Source organism: Hyperoodon ampullatus (genome assembly GCF_949752795.1).
Source record: "Hyperoodon ampullatus genome assembly, chromosome: 10".
Taxonomy (NCBI): domain Eukaryota; kingdom Metazoa; phylum Chordata; class Mammalia; order Artiodactyla; family Ziphiidae; genus Hyperoodon; species Hyperoodon ampullatus.
Genome location: NC_136923.1, coordinates 82,796,945 through 82,818,923, shown reverse-complemented (window position 1 = coordinate 82,818,923; position 21,979 = coordinate 82,796,945). Strand labels below are relative to the sequence as shown.

At 54.0% G+C, this 21,979-nt stretch overlaps 2 protein-coding genes across 6 annotated transcripts; both read left to right on the top strand.

Moving 5' to 3' along the window:
* Positions 1-694: 694 nt before the first annotated feature.
* Positions 695-11,641, top strand: DDR1 (discoidin domain receptor tyrosine kinase 1; the record flags this gene model as incomplete). 3 transcript variants are annotated; one of them, XM_079713208.1, is made up of 17 exons in its annotated part: positions 695-803; positions 894-996; positions 1,198-1,426; positions 2,751-2,898; positions 3,158-3,266; positions 3,752-3,938; positions 4,048-4,294; positions 4,845-4,940; positions 5,058-5,209; positions 6,093-6,258; positions 6,959-7,069; positions 8,144-8,388; positions 8,559-8,686; positions 8,895-9,110; positions 9,577-9,811; positions 10,386-10,535; positions 10,648-11,641. In XM_079713208.1, the coding sequence occupies 17 exons, from the start codon at positions 710-712 to the stop codon at positions 10,786-10,788; spliced, it is 2,757 nt and encodes a 918-aa protein (XP_079569334.1). In that variant the 3' UTR covers positions 10,789-11,641. The 3 variants fall into 3 exon arrangements, with proteins under 3 accessions (XP_079569334.1, XP_079569335.1, XP_079569336.1); XM_079713209.1 differs by lacking the exon at positions 6,959-7,069 and having other exon boundaries at positions 710-803; XM_079713210.1 differs by lacking the exons at positions 6,959-7,069; positions 8,144-8,388 and having other exon boundaries at positions 710-803; positions 6,175-6,258.
* Positions 11,642-17,063: 5,422 nt separating this feature from the next.
* Positions 17,064-21,782, top strand: GTF2H4 (general transcription factor IIH subunit 4; the record flags this gene model as incomplete). 3 transcript variants are annotated; one of them, XM_079713225.1, is made up of 13 exons in its annotated part: positions 17,064-17,203; positions 17,459-17,563; positions 17,918-18,049; positions 18,319-18,415; positions 18,511-18,599; positions 18,814-18,925; positions 19,051-19,119; positions 19,309-19,392; positions 19,637-19,769; positions 19,946-20,076; positions 20,724-20,771; positions 20,945-21,023; positions 21,491-21,782. In XM_079713225.1, the coding sequence occupies 13 exons, from the start codon at positions 17,064-17,066 to the stop codon at positions 21,661-21,663; spliced, it is 1,392 nt and encodes a 463-aa protein (XP_079569351.1). In that variant the 3' UTR covers positions 21,664-21,782. The 3 variants fall into 3 exon arrangements, with proteins under 3 accessions (XP_079569351.1, XP_079569353.1, XP_079569352.1); XM_079713227.1 differs by lacking the exon at positions 17,459-17,563; XM_079713226.1 differs by lacking the exon at positions 19,051-19,119.
* Between the last annotated feature and the right edge of the window lie 197 nt (positions 21,783-21,979).

The following is a 21,979-nucleotide window of genomic DNA, read 5'->3' as shown; positions in this document are numbered from 1 at the left end:
GAGGATCAGGGTTTGAGGGGTGGCACTAGGGGTCCCAAAGGATTCCAGGGCCTGGAGAACTCAGAGCAGACCTCTGCTGGGAAGAAGACAGGTCAGGATCGATTTTCCTGGGGCTGGGGCTGGGGTTGGGGCTGGGGCTGGGGTTGAGGCTGGGGAGGGTAGATACCTGGGTTCATAAGGAGTTGTAGTTGGAATGGTTTTCAGGGGGCAAGCTGCCAGGGGCCCAGTGAGGGGAAAAAAAAGCAGGGATTCTCAAGCTTTAATAGGCACAGGTCACCTGGTGATTGTGTTAAAATGCAGACTCTGATTCAGCAGGTCTAGGTTGGGACCTGAGATTCTGCATTTCTCCCAAGCTCCCAGGTGTGGCTGAGGCTGCTGGGTCAGGGGCCAGCGGGGCTACAGAGGACACTGAGATTGGAAGGTTGCTGGGGTCCCCCGCTTTGCTTAGAATTCTGGTCTCCTAGGTGGGGAGGGGACCAGAATTTAGCTCAGTGTCTGGCACATGGGAAGCATTCTAAAAATACAGCTGATGCTGTTCAACAGTGACTGTTGTTATTTCACTGCTATTATCCCCAAAGCAGCCCATCCTGTCTCTTCATTATTGGCTGTGAGCCAGTCTCCTTGACTGCCCTTTAACTAACCTCCCCCCTCATTACGTCCCCTGCAGAGATGTTGCCCCCACCCCCGTAGGCCCAAGGGATCAAGAGCAATGGGGCCAGGGGCCCTCTCATTTCTACTGCTGCTGCTGCTGCTGCTCTTGGTGGCAACAGGAGATGCTGACATGAAGGGACATTTTGACCCTGGTGAGGAGACTGGCTCTTGGGTCCCTGAGGGATGGGGCTTGGGAGACCGAGTTGGGAGCTTTGACCCTCCGTATGTCTGTGTTCACCCAGCCAAGTGCCGCTATGCCCTGGGCATGCAGGACCGGACCATCCCGGATGGTGACATCTCTGCTTCCAGCTCCTGGTCAGACTCCACTGCTGCTCGCCACAGCAGGTAGCTGGCACACCTGGGCTGCCCCGGAGGGAACCCCTGGGGACTCTACTTGCCCTTCCAACCCTCTGCCCAAGCCAAGAGGCTTCTGAGAGGGTCGATGCCAACGAAGCCCCCCACAGTACTGGGGGGCGGGTGTTAAATACTGGAGACAGAGGCAGACCTAGGGCCAGATGTTCCCTGTGACTTCCTGCCCCCTCCCAGGCTGGAAAGCAGCGATGGAGATGGGGCATGGTGCCCTGCGGTGCCGGTGTTTCCCAAGGAGGAGGAGTACCTGCAGGTGGACCTGCGGCGGCTGCACCTGGTGGCGCTGGTGGGCACCCAGGGGCGGCACGCAGGAGGCCTGGGCAAGGAGTTCTCCCCCAGCTACCGGCTGCGCTACTCCCGGGATGGCCACCGCTGGATGGACTGGAGGGACCGCTGGGGCCAGGAGGTGAGGCTGGCAGGGACAGTGCCCAGGGAAGGCTGGCTCTCCTCTGTCCCCCCGCTGTACCACCTGTCCACTGATGCCTCTGCAATGTCCGCCCGCTCTAGCCCGGACGTCTCCCCTGAGCTCCACCTAGTGTTGCAAACCTGACCACTTTCTACCTAGATGTATTATGGTCATCTCAAACTTACCATAAACTTCTCAAGCTGAACTTGAGCCCCATTCCCATGCCAGACCTGCTCCTCCCCCAGCATTCTCCAGCTCAGGAAATGGTACCACCATAAGCTAAGATGATATCCCTGATTCCTCTTTTTCTCCCACCTCCTACTTCCAAAGCATCAGCAAGGCCAGTCTGTTCCACCTCCATGATACTTCCTGAATCTGCCCACTTCTTACCACCTCCACTTCTACCCCTAGGCCAGGCCCCCACCATCCCCAGCTTAGATGAATGCAGTAGTCCCCAAACTGTTCTCCTTGCTTCTTTCTCTCCTGAAGTCAAATCTCCACCTGGAGGCTACATCTAGGGTACTTGAGAAGATGCAGCGCAGATGCCTCACACCTAGCTCACAGCCCTCTGCTGGCTTTCCTCGCTGCCAGAACGAAAGCTGAGGCCCTTTGTGGGTGCAGAAGCTTAGCCTGTGCTGGCTTCTGTCCACGCCCCTTACCCCTCTCCCCATTCTCGCTCCACCCGGGCCATGCTGGTTTTCTTGCTGTTCCTGGTACATGCTAGGGCTCACCCCACAGCCTCAGGACACCTTCACTTGCTGTTCTCTGTGCCTGGAAAGCTCCTCCCCCAGCTGTCCACAGGCTCTCCTCCCTCCATTCAATTCTCCCCGAAGATATCACCTCCTCATAGAGCCTTTTCCGACTCCCCACCTCCAGCTGCCTCTTGTTTGTCACAGCTGTTTCTCCTACTGGACTGTCCTACAGGGGCGGGACTGATGCTCACCCCCAGGAATGTGCCTGGCTGGTGCAGAGTGGGTGCTCAGCCAGCATCTGCTGGGCGAACAGAGGGAATGGGTGAAGGAAGAGGGGAAGCCAGAGCAGGGGTGCAGAGCCGTGAGGGACTGGGTAGAATCTGGGCACAACAGGATCAGAGACTTAGAGGTCAGGACAGACCATCAGGCCCGGAGAGGTGTCAAGAGGGCTCTGCTGCAGCCCCTTGTCTTACAAATGCCTGGCTGTACTCCATGCCTTGGGTGCTCAGCGCCACCCTTCATGGGTCTCTTTGTGGCCATTGTGGGCTGGGCCAGGGAGCAGCTGGTGGCTGGGAAATTACATCCGATCTGGAGCCTTCCTCCCCCATCCACCCCTGCGTCCTGGCCCACAGGTGATCTTAGGTAATGAGGATCCTGGGGGAGTGGTGCTGAAGGACCTTGGGCCCCCCATGGTGGCCCGACTGGTTCGCTTCTATCCCCGGGCGGACCGAGTCATGAGCGTCTGTCTACGGGTGGAGCTCTATGGCTGCCTCTGGAAGGGTGAGTCATTCAGACCCCTGAGGATTCATTCCTGTCCTGGGGACTGGGGAGTGGGAATGGGGGAGAGGGGCATCCAGGATCCTCTCTCCTGTTGGGAATCTGTCACTCTGAGTGAGGAGGGGACTGGCCAGCATTGCCTCCTCCATGCCAGTGGCCTGTGGAGGGGTACGAGAGAGGGACCTGAAACCTGCCCAGGCCTGATGCAGGGGTGGGGGATGGAGGCTCCGTGCCCCTAACGCCCCTCCTCCCCCTGCCCCAGATGGACTCCTGTCTTACATGGCCCCTGTGGGGCAGACGATGTACTTATCTGAGGCCGTGCACCTCAACGACTCCACCTACGATGGACACACCACACACACCATTGGCGGGTGAAAGAAGCGGGTCCCGCAGGACACGGAGCCTGGGGTGGGAGAGTGGATGGAGTGGGTGGGGGAGGGGGTTGTCTGGGCAGTGAGAGGGAAGAACTGCAGAGAGCGATGGCTTAGGTGGGGCTCAAGGGACAGGACCAGGATTGAGGGATAGCAAGGTGACCACCAGCTAATGTGACACTTTGTGCGAATTAGAGAGAGGCCTGCCTCTGCTAAGGCACTTAAATCTGTTGCAAATTGTCACAATAAATACCTCATAGGTTGAGCGGTGTCCCTTAGAGGCGGTGCCTTTGTATAGCATGTGACTTCAGGGTGCCCTAGAGAGTCCTGGGTGGGGGTAAGAGAGGGCTGTGTGAGGTTGGGGCAGGGGTGGGGGGTTGCTGGGCTATGCTGGCCAGGCCACTGGAGGGTGGGGGCTGTAGAGCACGCAGATAAGTGACACCTTCTTCTCTTCCAACCCCTTCCTTGGCTCCCCTCCTCTCCAGGCTGCAGTACGGAGGTCTGGGCCAGCTGGCAGATGGCGTGGTGGGGCTGGATGACTTTCGGAAGAGCCAGGAGCTGCGGGTCTGGCCAGGCTATGACTATGTGGGATGGAGCAATCACAGCTTCCCCAGCGGCTACGTGGAGATGGAGTTTGAGTTTGACCGGCTGAGGACCTTCCATTCCATGCAGGTAAGTGCGGCCAACTCCCAGGGAGGGCTCTGAGACCAGGGTGAGTGCCCTGGGGTGCTCGCTCGGGCTCTCCTGGACTTGACCTTGTGTCCTTCCTTCCCTCCCCCAGGTCCACTGTAACAACATGCACACGCTGGGAGCCCGCCTGCCTGGCGGGGTGGAGTGTCGCTTCAAGAGGGGCCCTGCCATGGCCTGGGAGGGGGAGCCCATGCGCCATGCCCTGGGGGGCAGCCTGGGGGACCCCAGAGCCCGGACTGTGTCAGTACCCCTGGGCGGCCGAGTGGGCCGCTTTCTGCAGTGTCGCTTCCTCTTTGCTGGGCCGTGGTTACTCTTCAGCGAAATCTCCTTCATCTCTGGTAAGCCCCTGGTCTCTGCCCAGTTCCCAGCCTCTGGGATTAATTACTAACCCATAGTGCCCTCGAATAACCACTCCCGGCACCAGTGAGACTTTACAAGGAAGGCTGCCCTAAGTAATTTGAACACTTCCCTCCCCCTTCCCCCCTGCCTGTCTCCGTCTTTCATTTATGAGCCCCTCACTCACGACTGATGTTGAGCAGTATGACAGTGTGGTTGTTAAAATATTGAAATATTCTGTGCTGGTTGAGAAATAGCCTCTTCTCTAAGCCTCCTGACAGCCAGGATCCCAACCCTGGGCTCTCCTCAGGAGTCCCGCTTCTCCCCACAATCCAGCAACTAAAAGATTAACATCCAGCACCGCCACAACGGCCCAGGACCCTCCAGGATCCTGTCCCACCACCTATCCGGGTTGGTTGGTACATACACTGAGTATCAGCCCTGCTCCTACTCCCCACCCAATAATAGAATTCCCTCGGTCTCATGCATGTGTGCCTCCCTTTGGTCGCCTCCTCCCTATCCGACCTCCCCTTTGTTCTTCCTTCTCCCCAGATGTTGTGAATGACTCCTCCCTGGCTTTGGGGGGCACCTTCGCACCAGCCCCCTGGTGGCCACCCGGCCCACCTCCCACCAACTTCAGCAGCTTGGGTGAGCTGCCCTGGGGCCCCCGCCAGGGCGTGTGGGTCCTGTGTCACCAGTCCTCCCTGGGCCCCCTCAGCCTGGGTGGGAAGCCTCCCGTGGTCCTGACCCTTCCGCCTCCACCAGAGCTGGAGCCCAGGGGCCAGCAGCCTGTGGCCAAAGCCGAGGGGAGCCCGACCGCCATCCTCATTGGCTGCCTGGTGGCCATCATCCTGCTGCTGCTGCTCATCATCGCCCTCATGCTGTGGCGGCTGCACTGGCGCAAGCTCCTCAGCAAGGTGGGCAGAGTGGGGTGGGGACCCTTGGGCTACTGGGGGTGGGGCAGCCTGGGGAGGGATGGGCAGGATGTGGGTGTGGAGAATGAGGCCAGCGTGTGTCGGGACTCCTGCGTTAGTTAGGATCCAGCAGGGACCATAGAGCACGGTCGGATGAGAATAATTTGAGGGAGGCTTAGCAAGGAGACCACGTAGAAAGATGTGGGCAGGGTGTACGTACGTCACGAGAAGCAGTGCAGTTCCCCAGGCCTGGTCAGTGCAGAGCTGCTACCATCCCTGGGTCTGTGGGGTGAGAGGAGGCAGTTACTGGAACGCGGGAGGAATCTAGGAGGAGTGTGTGGAGAGGGCGCCTGAGAGGGGCAGTGGACTTTGGTTCCAGGATGCAGCTCACCTGGGTCCATCCCTTACGGAGGGGCTGGGAGAACGAACACCCTGACCTCACTTCCTGTCTGCCCTCCAAACTCCTGCTGGGCCTCCTATCTGGCCAACCCAGACCCAGCCCGTTGATGCAGTCCACACTGATCGACCTCTTGGGGCAGGAGCCCAGCGGGAGAAGGTGGCGAGTGGAGCTAGAGGAGCGACTGGAAGAAGTGCGGCACACCCTAAGCCCACGTCTTCCAGGCCAGAGTCCAGTGGTGGGGATACGCGTAACAGTTAATAGTTACGGACTGGTAGGATTCGGGTGGGAATCCCATTGTGGGACATCAGGGAACCCACTTAAATGCCCTTGAGTCTTTCTTTACCTGAGAGATGAGTTAGTAGTACATAGGACTACAGGACTTTGTGAGGACTGAAGGAGGGAACACGGGTGTAGGATTTAACCAAGAGCTGGGAAGTGCGCGCGGAGCGGTAGCTGCGCTTAATATTTCCCGTTCCCCATGACAAGGCCGAGCGTCCGGTGTTAGAAGAGGAGCTGACGGTTCACCTCTCTGTCCCTGGGGACACCATCCTCATCAACAACCGCCCAGGCCCTCGAGAACCACCCCCTTACCAGGAGCCCCGGCCTCGTGGGAATCCGCCCCACTCTGCTCCCAGTGTCCCCAACGGCTCTGGTAAGACCTTCCTTGTTCCAGTCCCACCTCCGTCCTCTGCCTGTCTTCTCAGTGTATCCTTTTTCCTCTCCTTTACCATTCCTTTCTTTTACTGTCTTCCCCAGTTTCAACTCATTTTCTTATTTCTGTGTCCCTGGTCACAGCCTTCTACATTACTCCATGTCCTTACCATATAATCTCCCTCAGGAGTCTTCCATGCATTACTCACAGCCCTCAGTGCTCTCGTCCTGTTTCTGTGTCCCACACACTTCCCTCTCTCATCTCTGTTGTGCCCTCTCATTGTGTCTTTCTGGCTCCTCTCCTCTCTCCTAGACTCACCATGTTCATTCCATCCATCTACCTATATTTATATATCCATTCATCATTCATCCGTTTGTTCATCCATCCATATATATTCATACGTCCATCCGTCATCCATTCATCAACCATGCATCCATCCATCATCTGTTTGTCCATCCATCATCTATCCATGCATTCACTATCCATCCATCCAGTCATTCATCATCCATCCATCATCTGTTCGTCCATCTATCACCTATCCGTCCAGTTATCCAGCACTCTCCAGATGCTTGTTTTATTCCATTTCTCTTAGTACATTCCTTCTCATCAGCCCTAGTCTTGCCCTATTCTGTGTCTCCCTGTCTGTCTAGCCTTGAGTCTCATCCCTTCCCCGTGTTTCCCCCCCTCCTTCTCCCGACAGCGTTGCTGCTCTCCAATCCAGCCTACCGTCTCCTTCTGGCCACTTACGCCCGCCCCCCTCGAGGCCCGGGCCCCCCCACACCCGCCTGGGCCAAACCCACCAACACCCAGGGTAAGCCCCTCTGCCCCTAGTCTCCGCCAGGCTCCCCGTACCTCTACTGGGGCAGGGAAAAGTCCTCACACCTTGCACTCCCTCCTCTCCCCACTGTGGCCTCTTCTGCTCTCCTGAGCTCCCAAGGAGGAAGCTCTTGTGCCCTTAGCTCTCCTCTGCTGCTGCTTGCTCCTTTTTAAGGCCTCCCCCTTGAGCTGAGGAGTAGAAAGCTCCCTGGTTCTCAGCTCTGTTCCCCTCCTCCTGTTCCACCCCATCTCTTGAGCTCTCCAGAGCCAGAGAGGAGGTTGCTATGGTGGCTCCAGGCTCTCTTACAGCCCTTCCTTCACTCTCCCCTCTCTCTAGAGCTGCAAGGAGGGCCTCTCCCGCAGTGCTTGCCCTCTCCCCCGACATGTCCGCTCTCGGCTCACGCCCCCGCCCCTCCTGTCTGCTCTTCTCTTCTGTGTTACCTTCTTCTCGTCACCCCTCCCCCAGGGCCAAGGGGCGACAGCTCTGCTTCCTCTCCTCTGTCTGTAGACTCCATGTTGCGCGGGCTATGAGGAACTGTTTTCCTCTCCCTCTGTGTGCCCCTGTCTCTGCTTGTCTTTGAGCTTGGTGTGTTGGGTCAGGGAGGGCTTGGGTAACCATGGCAGGGAGGATGAAAGGATGAAAGCAACCGGTAGAACGGCTACGTGAATGGCAGTGGCTGGCGGTGAGTGGGTCATGGGTTTGGAAATTGGAGGGTCACCGGATGGCTGGGACCATCCTTCTTCCAATGGTGGGTAGAGGAATTCCACTTGCAGCCAAGACTTCTTTCATGGTCTTGGACTGTGCTGGGATCCCTGGAGAACAAGACTTTATGACATTCTTTGCTCAACCATTTCCACTGCCTTGAAAGCTCTGTAGCAGCTCTTATCCCATGCCAACGCCTTCTCTGTTTTGAGGCTGGCGGGTGGAATACCAAGGAGAGGAGGGTAGACCCAGTCTCTCACCCACCTGGGAGACGGGGCGCCTCTGGGAGACGGGGGTGTGGAGAACCGTGGCTCTCGGGGGCTGTTCCTGATGCCTCGTCCTGTCTTCTTTTCCCTCATCCTGCAGCCTGCAGTGGGGACTACATGGAGCCGGAGAAGCCGGGTGCCCCGCTTCTGCCCCCACCTCCCCAGAACAGCGTCCCCCATTATGCCGAGGCTGACATTGTCACCCTGCAGGGTGTCACTGGAGGCAACACCTATGCTGTGCCTGCGCTGCCCCCAGGGGCAGCTGGGGATGGGCCCCCCAGAGTGGATTTCCCTCGGTCGAGGCTCCGCTTCAAGGAGAAGCTTGGCGAGGGCCAGTTTGGGGAGGTAAGAAGGATTCCTGCCCAGCCATCAGCAGTGTCTGCCTCTCTCTGCCTCTCTTCATGCCACGCCCAGACATCCCCCTTGGCTGGGAAACCATCATCTGTGTTGTCCCAATCGACCATGTCTCCTTGGTGAACCTTGTGACCCCCTACCAAATCACCTTCTTTCTCCAGGTGCACCTGTGTGAGGTAGAGAACCCTCAAGATCTGGTCAGTCTTGATTTCCCCCTTAGTGTGCGCAAGGAACACCCTTTACTGGTAGCTGTCAAGATCCTACGGCCAGATGCCACCAAGAATGCCAGGTGAGGACCAGGGATGGCATCTGGAGGAAGGGGGGGGCCATGAAGAGAGGGGAGCGATCTAGAGGGAAACACGGTGGAGACCAACAGTGGGGGAGTGTCTGGGGACTAGTGATTAGAGGTCGGGGAGTGGGGCAGTGGTTTGTGGGAGCTGGAGGGAAGCTGCAGGTCGGCCCCTTGGCATCCCACCACCTTCTCCCTGCTTCTCCAGGAATGATTTCCTGAAGGAGGTGAAGATCATGTCGAGGCTAAAGGACCCAAACATCATCCGGCTCCTGGGCGTGTGTGTGCAGGATGACCCCCTCTGCATGATAACTGATTACATGGAGAATGGCGACCTCAACCAGTTCCTCAGTGCCCACCAGCTAGAGGACAAGGCGGTGGAGGAGGACAGAGATGGGGAGGCGGCGCAGGGGCCCACCATCAGGTACACAAGGGGGTCTCCTCCGCTCCCCTCACTCCAGCTTAGAGGGAAAGGGGGAACATGGGGTGGGCAGGCAGGTAGAGGTTCTGGGAGGGGGCCTGGCATGAGACACACGTGGCCATGTTCATCTAGAACTTGAGGGGCAGAAAGGCTGGAGATGACGACAATGAGGGTGGTGAAGGGACTTGGACCCTGTCAGGAACTTCCCTGCGCTCTCTCACCCTCACTGTCCCTGAGTCCAGATTGTGGAGCATAACAAAAGCGGTAGCTCCCTGGGGTCGGATGAGCTAAAGAAAGGTTGAGTGGGCATCTACCCGCTGGCCTCCACCAGGGCTTTCCATCTCCGCACCAGGAGGAGGGGTAACCCAGTCCTGGGGAGAGGGCTCTCCTTCATCTCCCAGGAATCTGTGAGGTGGGGACGAGTCTAGGGCTGCCCCTATGACCCGCTGTTGTTGGCTTCCACACTCAGCTACCCGATGCTGCTGCATGTGGCGGCCCAGATTGCCTCGGGCATGCGCTATCTGGCCACACTCAACTTTGTGCATCGGGACTTGGCCACAAGGAACTGCCTGGTTGGGGAAAATTTCACCATCAAAATCGCCGACTTTGGCATGAGCCGGAACCTCTACGCCGGGGACTATTATCGTGTGCAGGGCCGGGCGGTGCTGCCCATCCGGTGGATGGCCTGGGAGTGCATCCTCATGGTGAGAGGCCCTGAGAGAGGCGGGAAGGGAGGGGCAGTTAGGGGAGCACTGACTGCCACTTAAGCTCTGGGATCTCGTTCAGTCACTTGCCTTCCCTGGACTGCAGTTCTCCTCATCTCTGAAATGAGGGTTTGGACCAGTGCTCTATAAGGTTCCCTCTGGCTCAAGGGACTGGAGAAAGCAGAGAGTTATGGTGTGACTGGAAAGGGTCCAGGAGCCAAGAGCGAGTGTGAGAGATGAAGTCAGGGTAGCAGAGAGAAAGAGAGATAAGGAGGCTAGAGATAGAAGGCGATGAGTTGGGAGAGTCAGGAGCAGAAAATGGGGGGAAGGATGGGTAGAAACGGGAAGAGTTGAGGAGAGGACTAGAGCACAAGAAAGAAGGCAGAGCCAGAGGAGAGGAGCAGGCTTAGTGGGAAAGAGGGCCAGCTAAGGAGGGTGGACCGCCGGGGGTTGGGAGGGAGTCAGGTGGGTGTGAGGATGATGCTGAGTGGATGTGGGGTCCCAGTGGGGAGAGGAGGAGGGTCTCTGTTGACTGATGCCATTCTCTGCCTCCGTTGCCTTATCCACGCACCAGGGGAAGTTCACGACTGCCAGTGACGTGTGGGCCTTTGGGGTGACCCTGTGGGAGGTGCTGATGCTCTGCAGGGCCCAGCCCTTTGGGCAGCTCACCGATGAGCAAGTCATCGAGAACGCGGGGGAGTTCTTCCGGGACCAGGGCCGGCAGGTCAGAGCAGAGGGGAGGGAAGATGGGTCTGCGGGTCCAGGAGGGCCAGAGCCTGTCAGCTTGGGGACTAAAGAACATTTGCCTGCCTTTCGTCCACACTGCCACAATGCAGGTGTACCTGTCCCGGCCCCCGGCCTGCCCACTGGGCCTGTATGAGCTGATGCTTCGGTGCTGGAGCCGGGAGCCTGAGCAGCGACCACCCTTTTCCCAACTGCATCGGTTCCTGGCAGAAGATGCCCTCAACACAGTGTGAATCACAACACCCAGCCGCCCCTCCCTCAGGGAGGATTCAGGGGAGGCCAGCGGCACTAAACAAGAGGAGCTAAGCGCACCCCACTCCGTTCCCCCTCCTGACTGCCCTTCACCTCTGAGAGAGGCAGCGTGGCTGAAGGTGGGCTGGGCCTGCCCGGGAGCTGATGCCCTCCCTTCCCCAGATACGCTCTCATGCCCCCTTCCTGCTCCTCTCTTAGAAGCCCCTGCCACCCACCCAGCTGGCCCTGTGGATGGGATCCTCTCTGACCTCCTCTAGCCATCTCTTGGGGGAGGTGGGAGAAAATATAGGGCAGACACTGGACCTGGCCCATTGGAGCAACTGGGCCCCCCTGGACAACACTGGTACCTGGAGAGAAGGCTGTTGCCCCCAGCCTCTCTCTCTCTCTCCGTCACACACTGGACCCCACTGGCTGAGAATCTGGGGAGTGAGGAGGACAAGAAAGGGAGAAAGGGGTTCCCTTGTGCCTCCTCCTGGGATTGCCCTCAGCTTTGGCCTCCCTCCTCCATCCTATGAAACACTGGACTTGGGGGTGATCCCTGTGCCCCCCAGCCTCCCCACTTCCCACCTGCCCTGTTGTAGGTAGAACTTCTCTAAGCCTGTATGTTTCTGTGGGATAAGTATTGGGATTAGGGGGGAAAGAGAGCAATGGCCCGTGGCCCTGGGGTTGGACATCTCTATGGTAGCTGCCACATTGGTTTTTCTATAATCACTTGGGGTTTGTACATTTTTGGGGGGGAGAGACACAGATTTTTACACTAATATATGGATCTAGCTCAATGCTATTTTAATCCCCTGCACTAGGCAGGTAATAATAAAGGTTGAGTTTTCCACAGCTACGAGTGGGTTTCTTGGGGTTTTGGTGAAATCTGCTTCCTGCTCCCCCAAACCCATTTCCTTTCTTCCTTCCCCTCTTTTTCCCTCTTCTTCCTATTCCATTTCCTAACATGTGTTTTTCCCTGCATAGCGTTCTGTTTCTGCATAAGCCAGGCCCTCGCCTGTGGGACCTAAGGTCCCACATGAATATGGAGCTCTGCAGGAGACCTGGAAGGAGGTGGATGAGGCCAGCGGTCCTAACCTTGTCTGACCCATGGACCCCTTTGGCAGTGTGGAGAGGTCTACTGATTCCTCCTCAGAATTATGTTTTAAAACCCGTTTAAAAATATTTCATATATATATAAAATATATAATTATGATTACACATATATAACAGGAAATCAAAGCATTTACCAAAATGTTAAAAAAATGATATAGTAACATATGTGCTGCTTTTAAATATATTTAATAATAAGACCTAGTAGCAGGTGTAATAATTATTGATATTTTCAAAAAGTAATGAGTATAAATGATATTCTGAGATTTCTACAGCTATAGTGGGATATGAGAATAGCTGTGGTGTCTGTTAGTGACAAGTCACAGGTACTACTAATATACTGGGGGGTTTGCTCATACTCATACTTGGAGGAAACGCTAAATTTCAGTTAGAGGTTAATAAAAATAGAGATGTAATTCTCTTCTTGCCCAAATTCTAGGAAACCCTCTCCCACTGCCTACACCCCAGGGTCTGGAAGTCCCAGGAGGAGAATCCCTCCCTGTATTAGACTGATCAAGTGTTCAAATAACAAATAGGTTTGAATTGTTTGAGGGCCAAGCCAAGACCCTAAATTATCTCAGAGGCTTGGAAGGATGAGCCACAGCTGCCAAGAAAACATTTAACAGAGTTCAAATTTGGTTGTAATGAAAAAAAAGAAAATCAGTTGCAAGTATGGGAAAAGGCAGACCCATATTGATGGCAGTTCATGTGAAATAAAGACCCTGGGGTCTCAGTTGATGACATTTACAAAATGAGCCAACTGGATAATGAGGATGACAATAAAGATAATTTCATCTTCGGTTGTACTGATAGGCCCCTGGGGTTCCAGGTCACAGGTCTGAGTCCTGCTGGAACCTACACAGGTCAGACCACTGTGACCCACAATTTACAATTTAAGACAAGCACTGACAAGACAATAGTTTAGAGGCCAGAACCCAGAATGGTGAGCAAAAGAAGCCATGGCAGTGAGCCGAGAACTCCCAAATTTCTGAGCTTAGCACTCTTAAGCTCTAGACCTGCACAACCACCTACGGTTCATTTGAATGTCAGTCTCGGCATGTTCAAACCTGCTGCTCCTCCATGGTTCTCTGACTCGGTGAATGGCAGCTCAGCTGCGCAAGCCAGAAACCTGGGCATCACTGTTGACACCCCTTCTCCCTTACGCTCACTTCCAACGTCCAGTCTATCAAGAAGCTCTGTTGCCTTTGATTCCATATTTCCCTTAAATCCATCATTTCTGTCTCCGTCCCCATCGGAGCACATGCCACCTCCATCTTGCTTGGACCACTGCAGTAGTCTCCCAGGACCTGTTTCTGTTCCTCTCTGGTTTGTTTACAGCCCTACAGCCAGTGTGATCTTTAAACACACAAATCTGACCCCACTCCTTTATTCTAAACCCTTTAATGGCTTCCCATTGACCTTAAAATGAACAAAATCTTCTTGGCCGAGTTTGCCCCTCCTCCCCCTTTGTGCACTACTGGCCGCCTTTCAGTCCCTCCAATGGACTCAGTCCTTCCTGCCACATGGCATTTATAGCTTGCTGTTCCTCCACCTGGGACATAATTCCCTGCTGTTTTTGCCTTGTTAACTCCTGCTGGTCCTTCAGCAACCTTCCCTGACTTGCCCGACCAGGTCAAATGCCCTTGATGCTCTCTGAGCACATGACTCTCTTCTTTGTAGGACCTACTACAGGTGCAAATTTACATGGTTTTTGTTTGGCTGTTTTCTTTGTTTTTTTTTTTTTGCGGTACGCAGGCCTCTCACTGTTGTGGCCTCTCCCGTTGTGGAGCACAGGCTCCGGACGTGCAGGCTCAGCGGCCATGGCTCACAGGCCTAGCTGCTCCGCGGCATGTGAGATCCTCCTGGACCGGGGCACGAACCCGTGTCCCCTGCATCGGCAGGCGGACTCTCAACCACTGCGCCACCAGGGAAGCCCTGGCTGTTTTTTTATAAAATGATGTTGCTATTTACTGAGCACCCTCTCTGTGCCAGGTACTATACTTATTACATATTGTATCTTATTTAATACAACACAGGAAGTAGTTAAACTTACTGCCATTTCACAGAGAAGAAAACCTCTCTTGTTAGGTTAGCAACATGCCCGAGGCAGCACAGCCGGGAAATGGAGAAGCTGGTGGAAAACAGGCCCGTCAGCTCCTGGCTCTGTTCTTTCTCTTCAGGATGCTACCCGAGGGGAGGAGGGCATGAGCTCTCCATTACCCAACATAGGACGTTTTCAAGCACAGGGTGGATAGCCCTATGTCAGGGAGCTCTTTCCACAATCTCAGCTCCTACAAGCCCAGGCTGATTTTCTTTCTGAAGGCCAGTTCCAGGAACTCAGCCTGCGCTCAGCCTGACATCAGACACCTTGCATCCCTTAGGGCAGGGCTCTCCAAGAGAACTCTGTGATCATGGAAATGGTCTATATCTGCACTGTCCAATAGGTAGCCACTAGCCACATGTAGCTGTTGAGTATTTGAAATGGGGCTAATGTGACCAAGGAACTGAATTGAAAATTTTATTTCAGTTAATTTAAATTTAAATAGCCACAGGTGACTAGCAGCTCCTGTTCTGGACAGTGTAGCTCTAGTTTTCCCTACACTGTAGGGAACTGTGACCAGTCTGCCCAGCTCCCCCTTGCTTGCTCTAGTCAAAATGAAGCATATGGCCTATTTGAGTTTAACACACACATAAAAGCTTCTTTTACAGATGGCACTGGATTAGGTATGCCATTTTGTAATCTGCTCTTGTCCCCGTCATGATAGGTGGTACATAGCTCAGGCCAGTGTGCAGACAGTAACCTCCTCTGCAAGCGTTGCCCAGTATTCTACATTGCAATGACCCACATTTTATCTAACCAGCTCCCAATGATGGACATTTGAACTGTTTCCATTGTTTTCATGCTACAACAACAAACACACTTCAGTAAACATCTTTGTATGTATATCTTTGTACCCATGTGGCAGAATTTCAGTATGCTACTTTCCTAATGGGGGAGTTGCTAGGTCAGAGGGTAATTACATTAAAATCACTGGTACATACCGCCAACTTACCCTTAGAAAGGTGTGCCTATGTCAACCCTCCACATAAATATGAGTATGAAAAAAAAATGAGTATGGTTAAGTGCTCATGTATACTCAAGCCAACAATGAGGTTGTTGATCCTTTTTTTTTTTTCTAATTGGACTTTTTATTATTTCTTTAATTTACTTTTCCTTAATTAAGAATGAAGTTGAGAGTTTCTTCATTTGGTTACAAGGCACTTGTATTTCTTCTGTTTATTGCCTGTTATTTCTTAATATTTCTACTGTGTTGTTTCTTTTTCTTATTGCTTTATAAGGGCTGTTTGTATTTTGTCTATTTTATCAAATATTTCTTCCCAGATTGTAATTTGTCTTTTAACCTTACTCAACGTTTGCCATAAGGAAGCTTTGTCAGTTTTGTGTCATTCTTTGAGGATTTTAAACATTGCTAAAGAAACCAAACAACAAAACAAGCATGGGTGGGCTACAAAGTATAACAAAGTCTTAGTTCTTACCATTTTGATTCCTGGTCACTGGCAAATGAACTTCAACTCCCAGTTCGGGCACTTTCTAGCTGTCTGACCGTGGGCAAATTTCTTAATCTCATTGAGCTTCCGTCTTCTAGTCTGCAAAGTGGGAATAACAAAATTTGCCTTGTAGGAATGTGGGGAAACGTGTAGCTCTGGCTTTGGCTGAAGACGTTCCCTTCCCTTACCCCGCAGTAGTTTCATAAATCAAATCAGACCAAATTGGTTTCTTTTTAAAACTGCATTTATTAGAATCTTCTAATTAAACGGGAGGTGGGGAGGTGGGCGGAAGCATGGAGGACGTGACAATTAGGATTTATTGAGTACTTACGTGCCGAGGAAGGCGCATTGGATCGAATTAACTCCTAATTCGAGAAAATGCTCTGGAAAGTGCATTATTCCGATTTCACGGGGAGCAACTGAGCTCAAAGAACCCAGTTTCGTGCGTCTCCAAACCCAAGCGCCTCACCACCACGTCTTTTCTGCGCCTCCGCCAGGAAGCTCTCAGGGCATTTCTACTCCCAGCGTCCCTACTCCAGCTCAGGTCGGTTAGATTTGCCGTTGGCCGAGAGGGTGGAGAGCTACGCGGAACAAAGCGGCCCAACCTCTGGTGCCGCGGACTCTCTCAAGTAAAAGCCAGCCTCTCCCCTCTAGGCTTCCCCGCGGTGCCTTTTGGGAGTTGTAGTCAGACGCGCTTCAGCTTGCTCCCGGGTGGGGAAAGACAAGACTCCAATTCCCAGTATGCCCTGCGGCGGGCGAGCGCAGCGCTGATTCTTGTCCTCCCTGCTTCTCCACTCCTTCCCTTCTTTTCTGAATCCTCCACTCCGGTCTCCTGTCGGTGAAATCCTTCGTCCCTTTCCCATTTTTTTCTCTCATCTTCCGCCATCCTTTTCCCTATTCCCCGGAGCCAATGAGAGACATTGGCTCCGTTTAAGCGACGAGACTTGGAGTGCACGAGGGAGGATCGACACTGAGTGGTAAGGGGGCTGGGAGAGAAGCGGTGGTGGAGGTATAAGGGAGAGCGTTGAATGAGAGGCGAGGACTGGGAGGAAAGTAGGGGACAAGTTAGGAGATCAAGCGGTGTGGGTCAGGCTGAATGGGGTGAAGTAGTCTTGGGGGCGGGAAGAGGAAAGAGGTGGAACTGGATTTGGGAGACATGGAGGGGTAAGGTAGTTATTGCCGTGCCCAGCAGGAGAAATGGGGCCAAGAAATAGATGGGAAGAACGGACAGATTTGGAGCTTATAGGCTGCTCAGACCAGGAGAGGTAGAAGGGAGAGAGGGTTGGGCTCCAAGAAGTCTCTTTGTCACTGCTTAGGTAAAGATGAGACCAGTCATTGAAATACAAAGTTTGCAAATATGGGACAGTTAACAATTCTGCCATCTAGAAATTTAGAGAAGACTGGAGTTGAGGCCAGCAGTGGGGCGAGGAGGCAGGAAAGAGGGGAGGTTGGTCAGGTTTGGGAGAAACAAGAGGAGATGAGTGACATGAAAAAGGAAACCATAGAAAAGATGCGTTTTTGTGGGGGCCAGTGGCTCTGGAGCCGGGGTGAGAAAGGTGAGGGGCAACACTGGCATGGACTGTGGGGGAACGCTAACACTTGCACCTCTCAGGTGATGGAGAGCACCCCTTCCAGGGGTGGACTGAATCGAGCACACCTACAATGCAGGAACCTGCAGGAATTCCTAGGGAGCCTAAGCCCTGGGGTATTGGACCGATTGTATGGGCACCCTGCCACCTGTCTAGCTGTCTTCAGGTGAGGACCCCCTTCATGGCAGGGACCATGGTGGGGAAATGTAATAAGGCCTGCAGACTACAATAAGTTCTCGTGGGTAGAAGCTTGGCCCTGGTGGGCTTGGAGATTGAAGTGTGCCAAACCAGATGGAGGTAGTGGGGGCAGCAAGACTGGTCAAAGTGTGGGGGGTGAGGTGAGGTATTTGAGGCCATTGAGAGCAGGGATGCAGTTCTCAGGCAGCTCTGATATTAACAGTTTCCCTCTCCTGCCTTACAGGGAGCTCCCATCTTTGGCTAAGAACTGGGTGATGCGGATGCTCTTTCTGGAGCAGCCTTTGCCGCAAGCTGCTGTAGCCCTGTGGGTGAAGAAGGAATTCAGCAAGTGAGTGTCTCCGGCATTCTCAGTCAGATACAAATTTCTCAATAGCCAGGTTTCCCAAACTCCTGTTCTTGGGACACTTCCAGGAAATATTGATGGGAACACCACAAAACTTGTAATTAAGCAAGTTTGGGGAAATTCCGTTTACTGTATTTTGCCTCTTGGAGAGTTGTGAGGTCTGTAAGAAGGCTCTGGTAGGTGTTACAGTAAAGAAATTTGCCTTAAGAAGACACTGATCTTACTCTGTGAAAGTGTTCCAAAGATCACCAGTTCAGAACAGGCAGAAATGGAAGCCTTTATGGGCCTCCTTCTTTCTGTTCTCCAGACATCCCCCTCACCTCTCTGCTTCTGTTCCAGAGCTCAGGAGGAAAGCACGGGGCTGCTGAGCAGCCTCCGTATCTGGCACACCCAGCTGCTCCCTGGTGGTCTCCAGGGCCTCATCCTCAACCCCATATTCCGCCAAAACCTCCGCATTGCCCTTCTGGGTGGGTATGTCACACCTTTTCCTAAGCTAGGCAGGGGAAATAGTGATTAAACTGCTCACTAAACTGCTGGAGGGGAAGCTCCTGAGGGGGCCTCTCTGGAAGCTTGTGGGCTCCACTTTGGAAGCTCCTTTAGGAATAAGTTGGACCAGACATAGCTACATGGTGTAGGAAATGTCTCCCACTCATGGCCCCTAGGGACGAAGGTGGAAAGAGGGCAGAAGGGTGGGTGGGGAACACAGGCAGGGTTCCTCACTCTCAACCGTCCTGGCATAGGGGCAAGGCCTGGTCTGATGACACAAGTCAGCTGGGACCAGACAAGCACGCCCGGGATGTCCCCTCACTTGACAAGTATGCCGAGGAGCGATGGGAGGTGAGGACTTGGGATTCTGTGTGTGTCTCTGCTTGTGCTCCTACTTCCCACGGCCTTTAGAGGCATCCGACTCTCTGTTCTCTTCCGTTCCTCAGGTGGTCCTGCACTTCATGGTGGGATCCCCCAGCGCAGCCGTCAGCCAGGACTTGGCTCAGCTCCTTAGCCAGGCTGGGCTCATGAAGAGGTGAGGAAGCCAGAGGCACAGCGGCTCTGTTTTGCCATCTGCTTGGGTCCCTGCTAAACTGAGTGTACACATCGGGTCAGGATTGCAGAGGGTTGACTGTAAAAGGAGAGCTGAGCAGAGTACGGCCAGAGATAAACCAAAAAAAATGTGATCACACAGGTGGGATGGTGGCCTTTCTCCGCACACCTCTGCCATGGGCCCTTTCTGTCTCTAGTGCTGAACCTGGAGAGCCGCCCTGCATCACCTCTGCCGGCTTCCAGTTCCTGTTGCTGGACACCCCGGCCCAGCTCTGGTACTTTATGTTACAGTATCTGCAGACAGCGCAGGTGAGCAGGTCAGGGGCTGCCTGCCGGCATGCTCTGCTCTGCCCAGGACCCACTGAGAGACTGCTGCCCGTAGACTCTGTTCCCTGATTTTTTCTCCTCATTTCCTCCCTCCCATTCCTCCCTAGAGTCGGGGCATGGACCTAGTGGAGATTCTCTCCTTTCTCTTCCAGCTCAGCTTCTCTACTCTGGGCAAGGTAAGCTGGGGGCTTGGGTGGGCAAGATGGGAAAAGAGTAGAGAGATGGGAAAGGGAAATGAGGTTATGGGGCAATACAGTGAAAGATAAGAATGAACAAAGATGGGAAAAGAGGGAGTGTGTGTATGGGGTTGGGAAAGGGAGAATGAGATGTGTTTTGGACCCCAGCTGGCCATCTCTCTTCCCTAGGATTACTCTGTGGAAGGTATGAGTGATTCTCTGTTGAACTTCCTGCAACATCTGCGTGAGTTTGGGCTTGTTTTCCAGAGGAAGGTATGAGCACCCAGATACATGGCTTCTAGGGAAGAGGCAGGGTGGTATGGTGCCTTGGCCTTAAAAAGGAGTGGGGTCTCGGGAGGCAGGAAGCAGTTGCCAGGACTGAATGCTTGGGTCCCTCGGGAGAGAAATTGGGAGTTGAGGTTCTGTGCACTGGAAGGAATCTATAATGTCTGAGGAGGAAGATGAAGGGCAGTGACGCCGGAGAGAGGGCCTATTGCCTTTCCCTTCTCCTTTCCAGAGGAAATCTCGGCGTTACTACCCCACGCGACTGGCCATCAATCTCTCGTCAGGTGTTTCTGGGGCTGGGGGCACTGCGCATCAGCCTGGGTTCATTGTCGTGGAAACCAATTACCGGCTGTATGCCTACACGGGTGAGGCTGGACAGAGGGCCCCTGGGAGAGCAGGCTGGGGAGGGGAGTGGGGAAGGGGAAAGAAGGAGGAGGGACGGCCAGTTTCTGGTCATGTAAACTGGGTGGTTTACAGAGCTGAGGCTTGAGCTCTGGGTGTAGAGGAGCCTCCTAATCCTCTCTTCCTATCCTCGGGTCAGAGTCGGAGCTGCAGATCGCCCTCATTGCCCTTTTCTCTGAGATGCTCTATCGCTTCCCCAACATGGTGGTGGCACAGGTGACCCGGGAGAGTGTGCAGCAGGCCATTGCTAGTGGCATCACAGCCCAACAGGTATCGCCTCTTGGGGAAGGTGCAGGTGGGAAGAAAGGCTGCACCTGGCCTGTGGGGTACAGGGTGGTCACCTCATGGAAGGCTAGCATGGGGTCTGTTACAGTAGGTGGTGGTGAGTTGTCTATGTTTGAGCATCAGGCACACGAGAAATCAAGGCTCTAGGTGTGGGAATAGGTAGACCGTCGAGGGGAAAAGACACGGAAGAAGGACACCACCACTTCCTAGACGCATAGATGGCCTAGTTGTTTCTCTTCTCTGAGTCTCAGTTTCCTCATCTGGAAAATGGAAATAATGAGAGTTCTCACCTCATAGGGCTGTTGGAAGGACTCAGTGAAATCAAGGTAAAGCATTTAGTTCAGAGCCTGCCATGCAGTAAGTGCTCAAAAATAATAGTTGCTGTTATTTTAAAGATAAAAAAAACGAAAAACAAGACTATGGAAAGGACAGATGTGTCAAAGAAGGAGTAGCAGACATCACCAGTGGGAACAGCACCTGGGGACAACAGCTAAACTGGGATGGGTTGAACTGTTGACAGGCATGTGCCCACGAGTTTTTAAACAGTTGATATTCAGTGACATTAGGTGACAGCTTAGGTAGCTTTCTTGCTTTCTTAAGCCCTTGATCCCAGTTCTTGTCTGTTTTCCTAGATCATCCACTTCCTAAGGACAAGGGCCCACCCAGTGATGCTTAAACAGGTACAAACAGGAGACTGGAGGTACAGACAGCTGCTGGAGGCTGACAGCCCTTGGCACCTGGCGATGAAGTGATGGAAAAGAGAAAGGGGCACCCAAATCTGGGGAATGAGTGGAGGGCTAGGGTTGTCTGGAGTAGTACTCCTGAATCTTACAGCCATCCCTTGCCCCTGCAGACACCTGTGCTGCCCCCCACCATCACAGACCAGATTCGGCTGTGGGAGCTGGAAAGGGACAGACTCCGGTTCACCGAAGGTGAGTGGCTTTTGGCGGTTGATTCTTGGTCATCGCAGAGCAAGACAATTCAGTCTTGATGAACTGAAAAAGCTATTCATGCATTTTATTTTTTGTTTACTGCATGGGCTGGTAAACGCATGCACTTTTTTGGGGGGGGTGAGTCGGTGGCAGTAAATAAACTGTCTCAAATCAGTGCAATTTGGATTTAGTTAGAAGAGGGAAATTGGGAGGGATAATTCATAGTAATTTCTCTGGTTTTGGTAAACATTAATGGGTTTTCTTATTGTATTATATTGCTTTCCTGAATATGGCTGGATCCCACTAGTGTTAGGATGAGCCCTGGAAGAGGCAAACATAGAAGATTAGTATTTAAACGTGGTGGATGGCAAGCCCAGACCGCTGCCCTGAGGCTGCCACCCAGGGGCTCCGCGCCTCAGGTTCTCACCTTCTCTCTCTCCCCGTCGCTCCTGACCTGCGGACCCCAGGCGTCCTGTATAACCAGTTCCTGTCGCAAGTGGACTTTGAGCTGCTTCTGGCCCACGCTCGGGAGCTGGGCGTCCTGGTGTTCGAGAACTCTGCCAAGCGGCTCATGGTGGTGACCCCGGCCGGGCACGGCGACGTCAAGCGCTTCTGGAAGCGGCAGAAGCACAGCTCCTGAGAGTGGGGGACCGGACCCGGGAGGGCGGGCCGCGTGGAGGCGGGCGCGGCCTCGGAACTCAGGAGTTTTTTTATTCACACGTCGGGACTCTTCTTGTTTAATAAAGTTGTGAAAGTGAACCACGCAGCCCCCGGCGCCTCCCCGCGAGGCTACCCCGCTACGCGGAGAACGCCCTCCTCTCCGCGTCGACAGCCATTGGCCCTGGAGGGGAAGGAGGTGGGGCCGAGGCCAGTTACCGCGCATGCGCCCGGGCGGGGACCCGCCTCCCAGCGCCGCGGTGACCGCGAGTCAAGTTCCGGGGTCCGGTTAGCTGGTG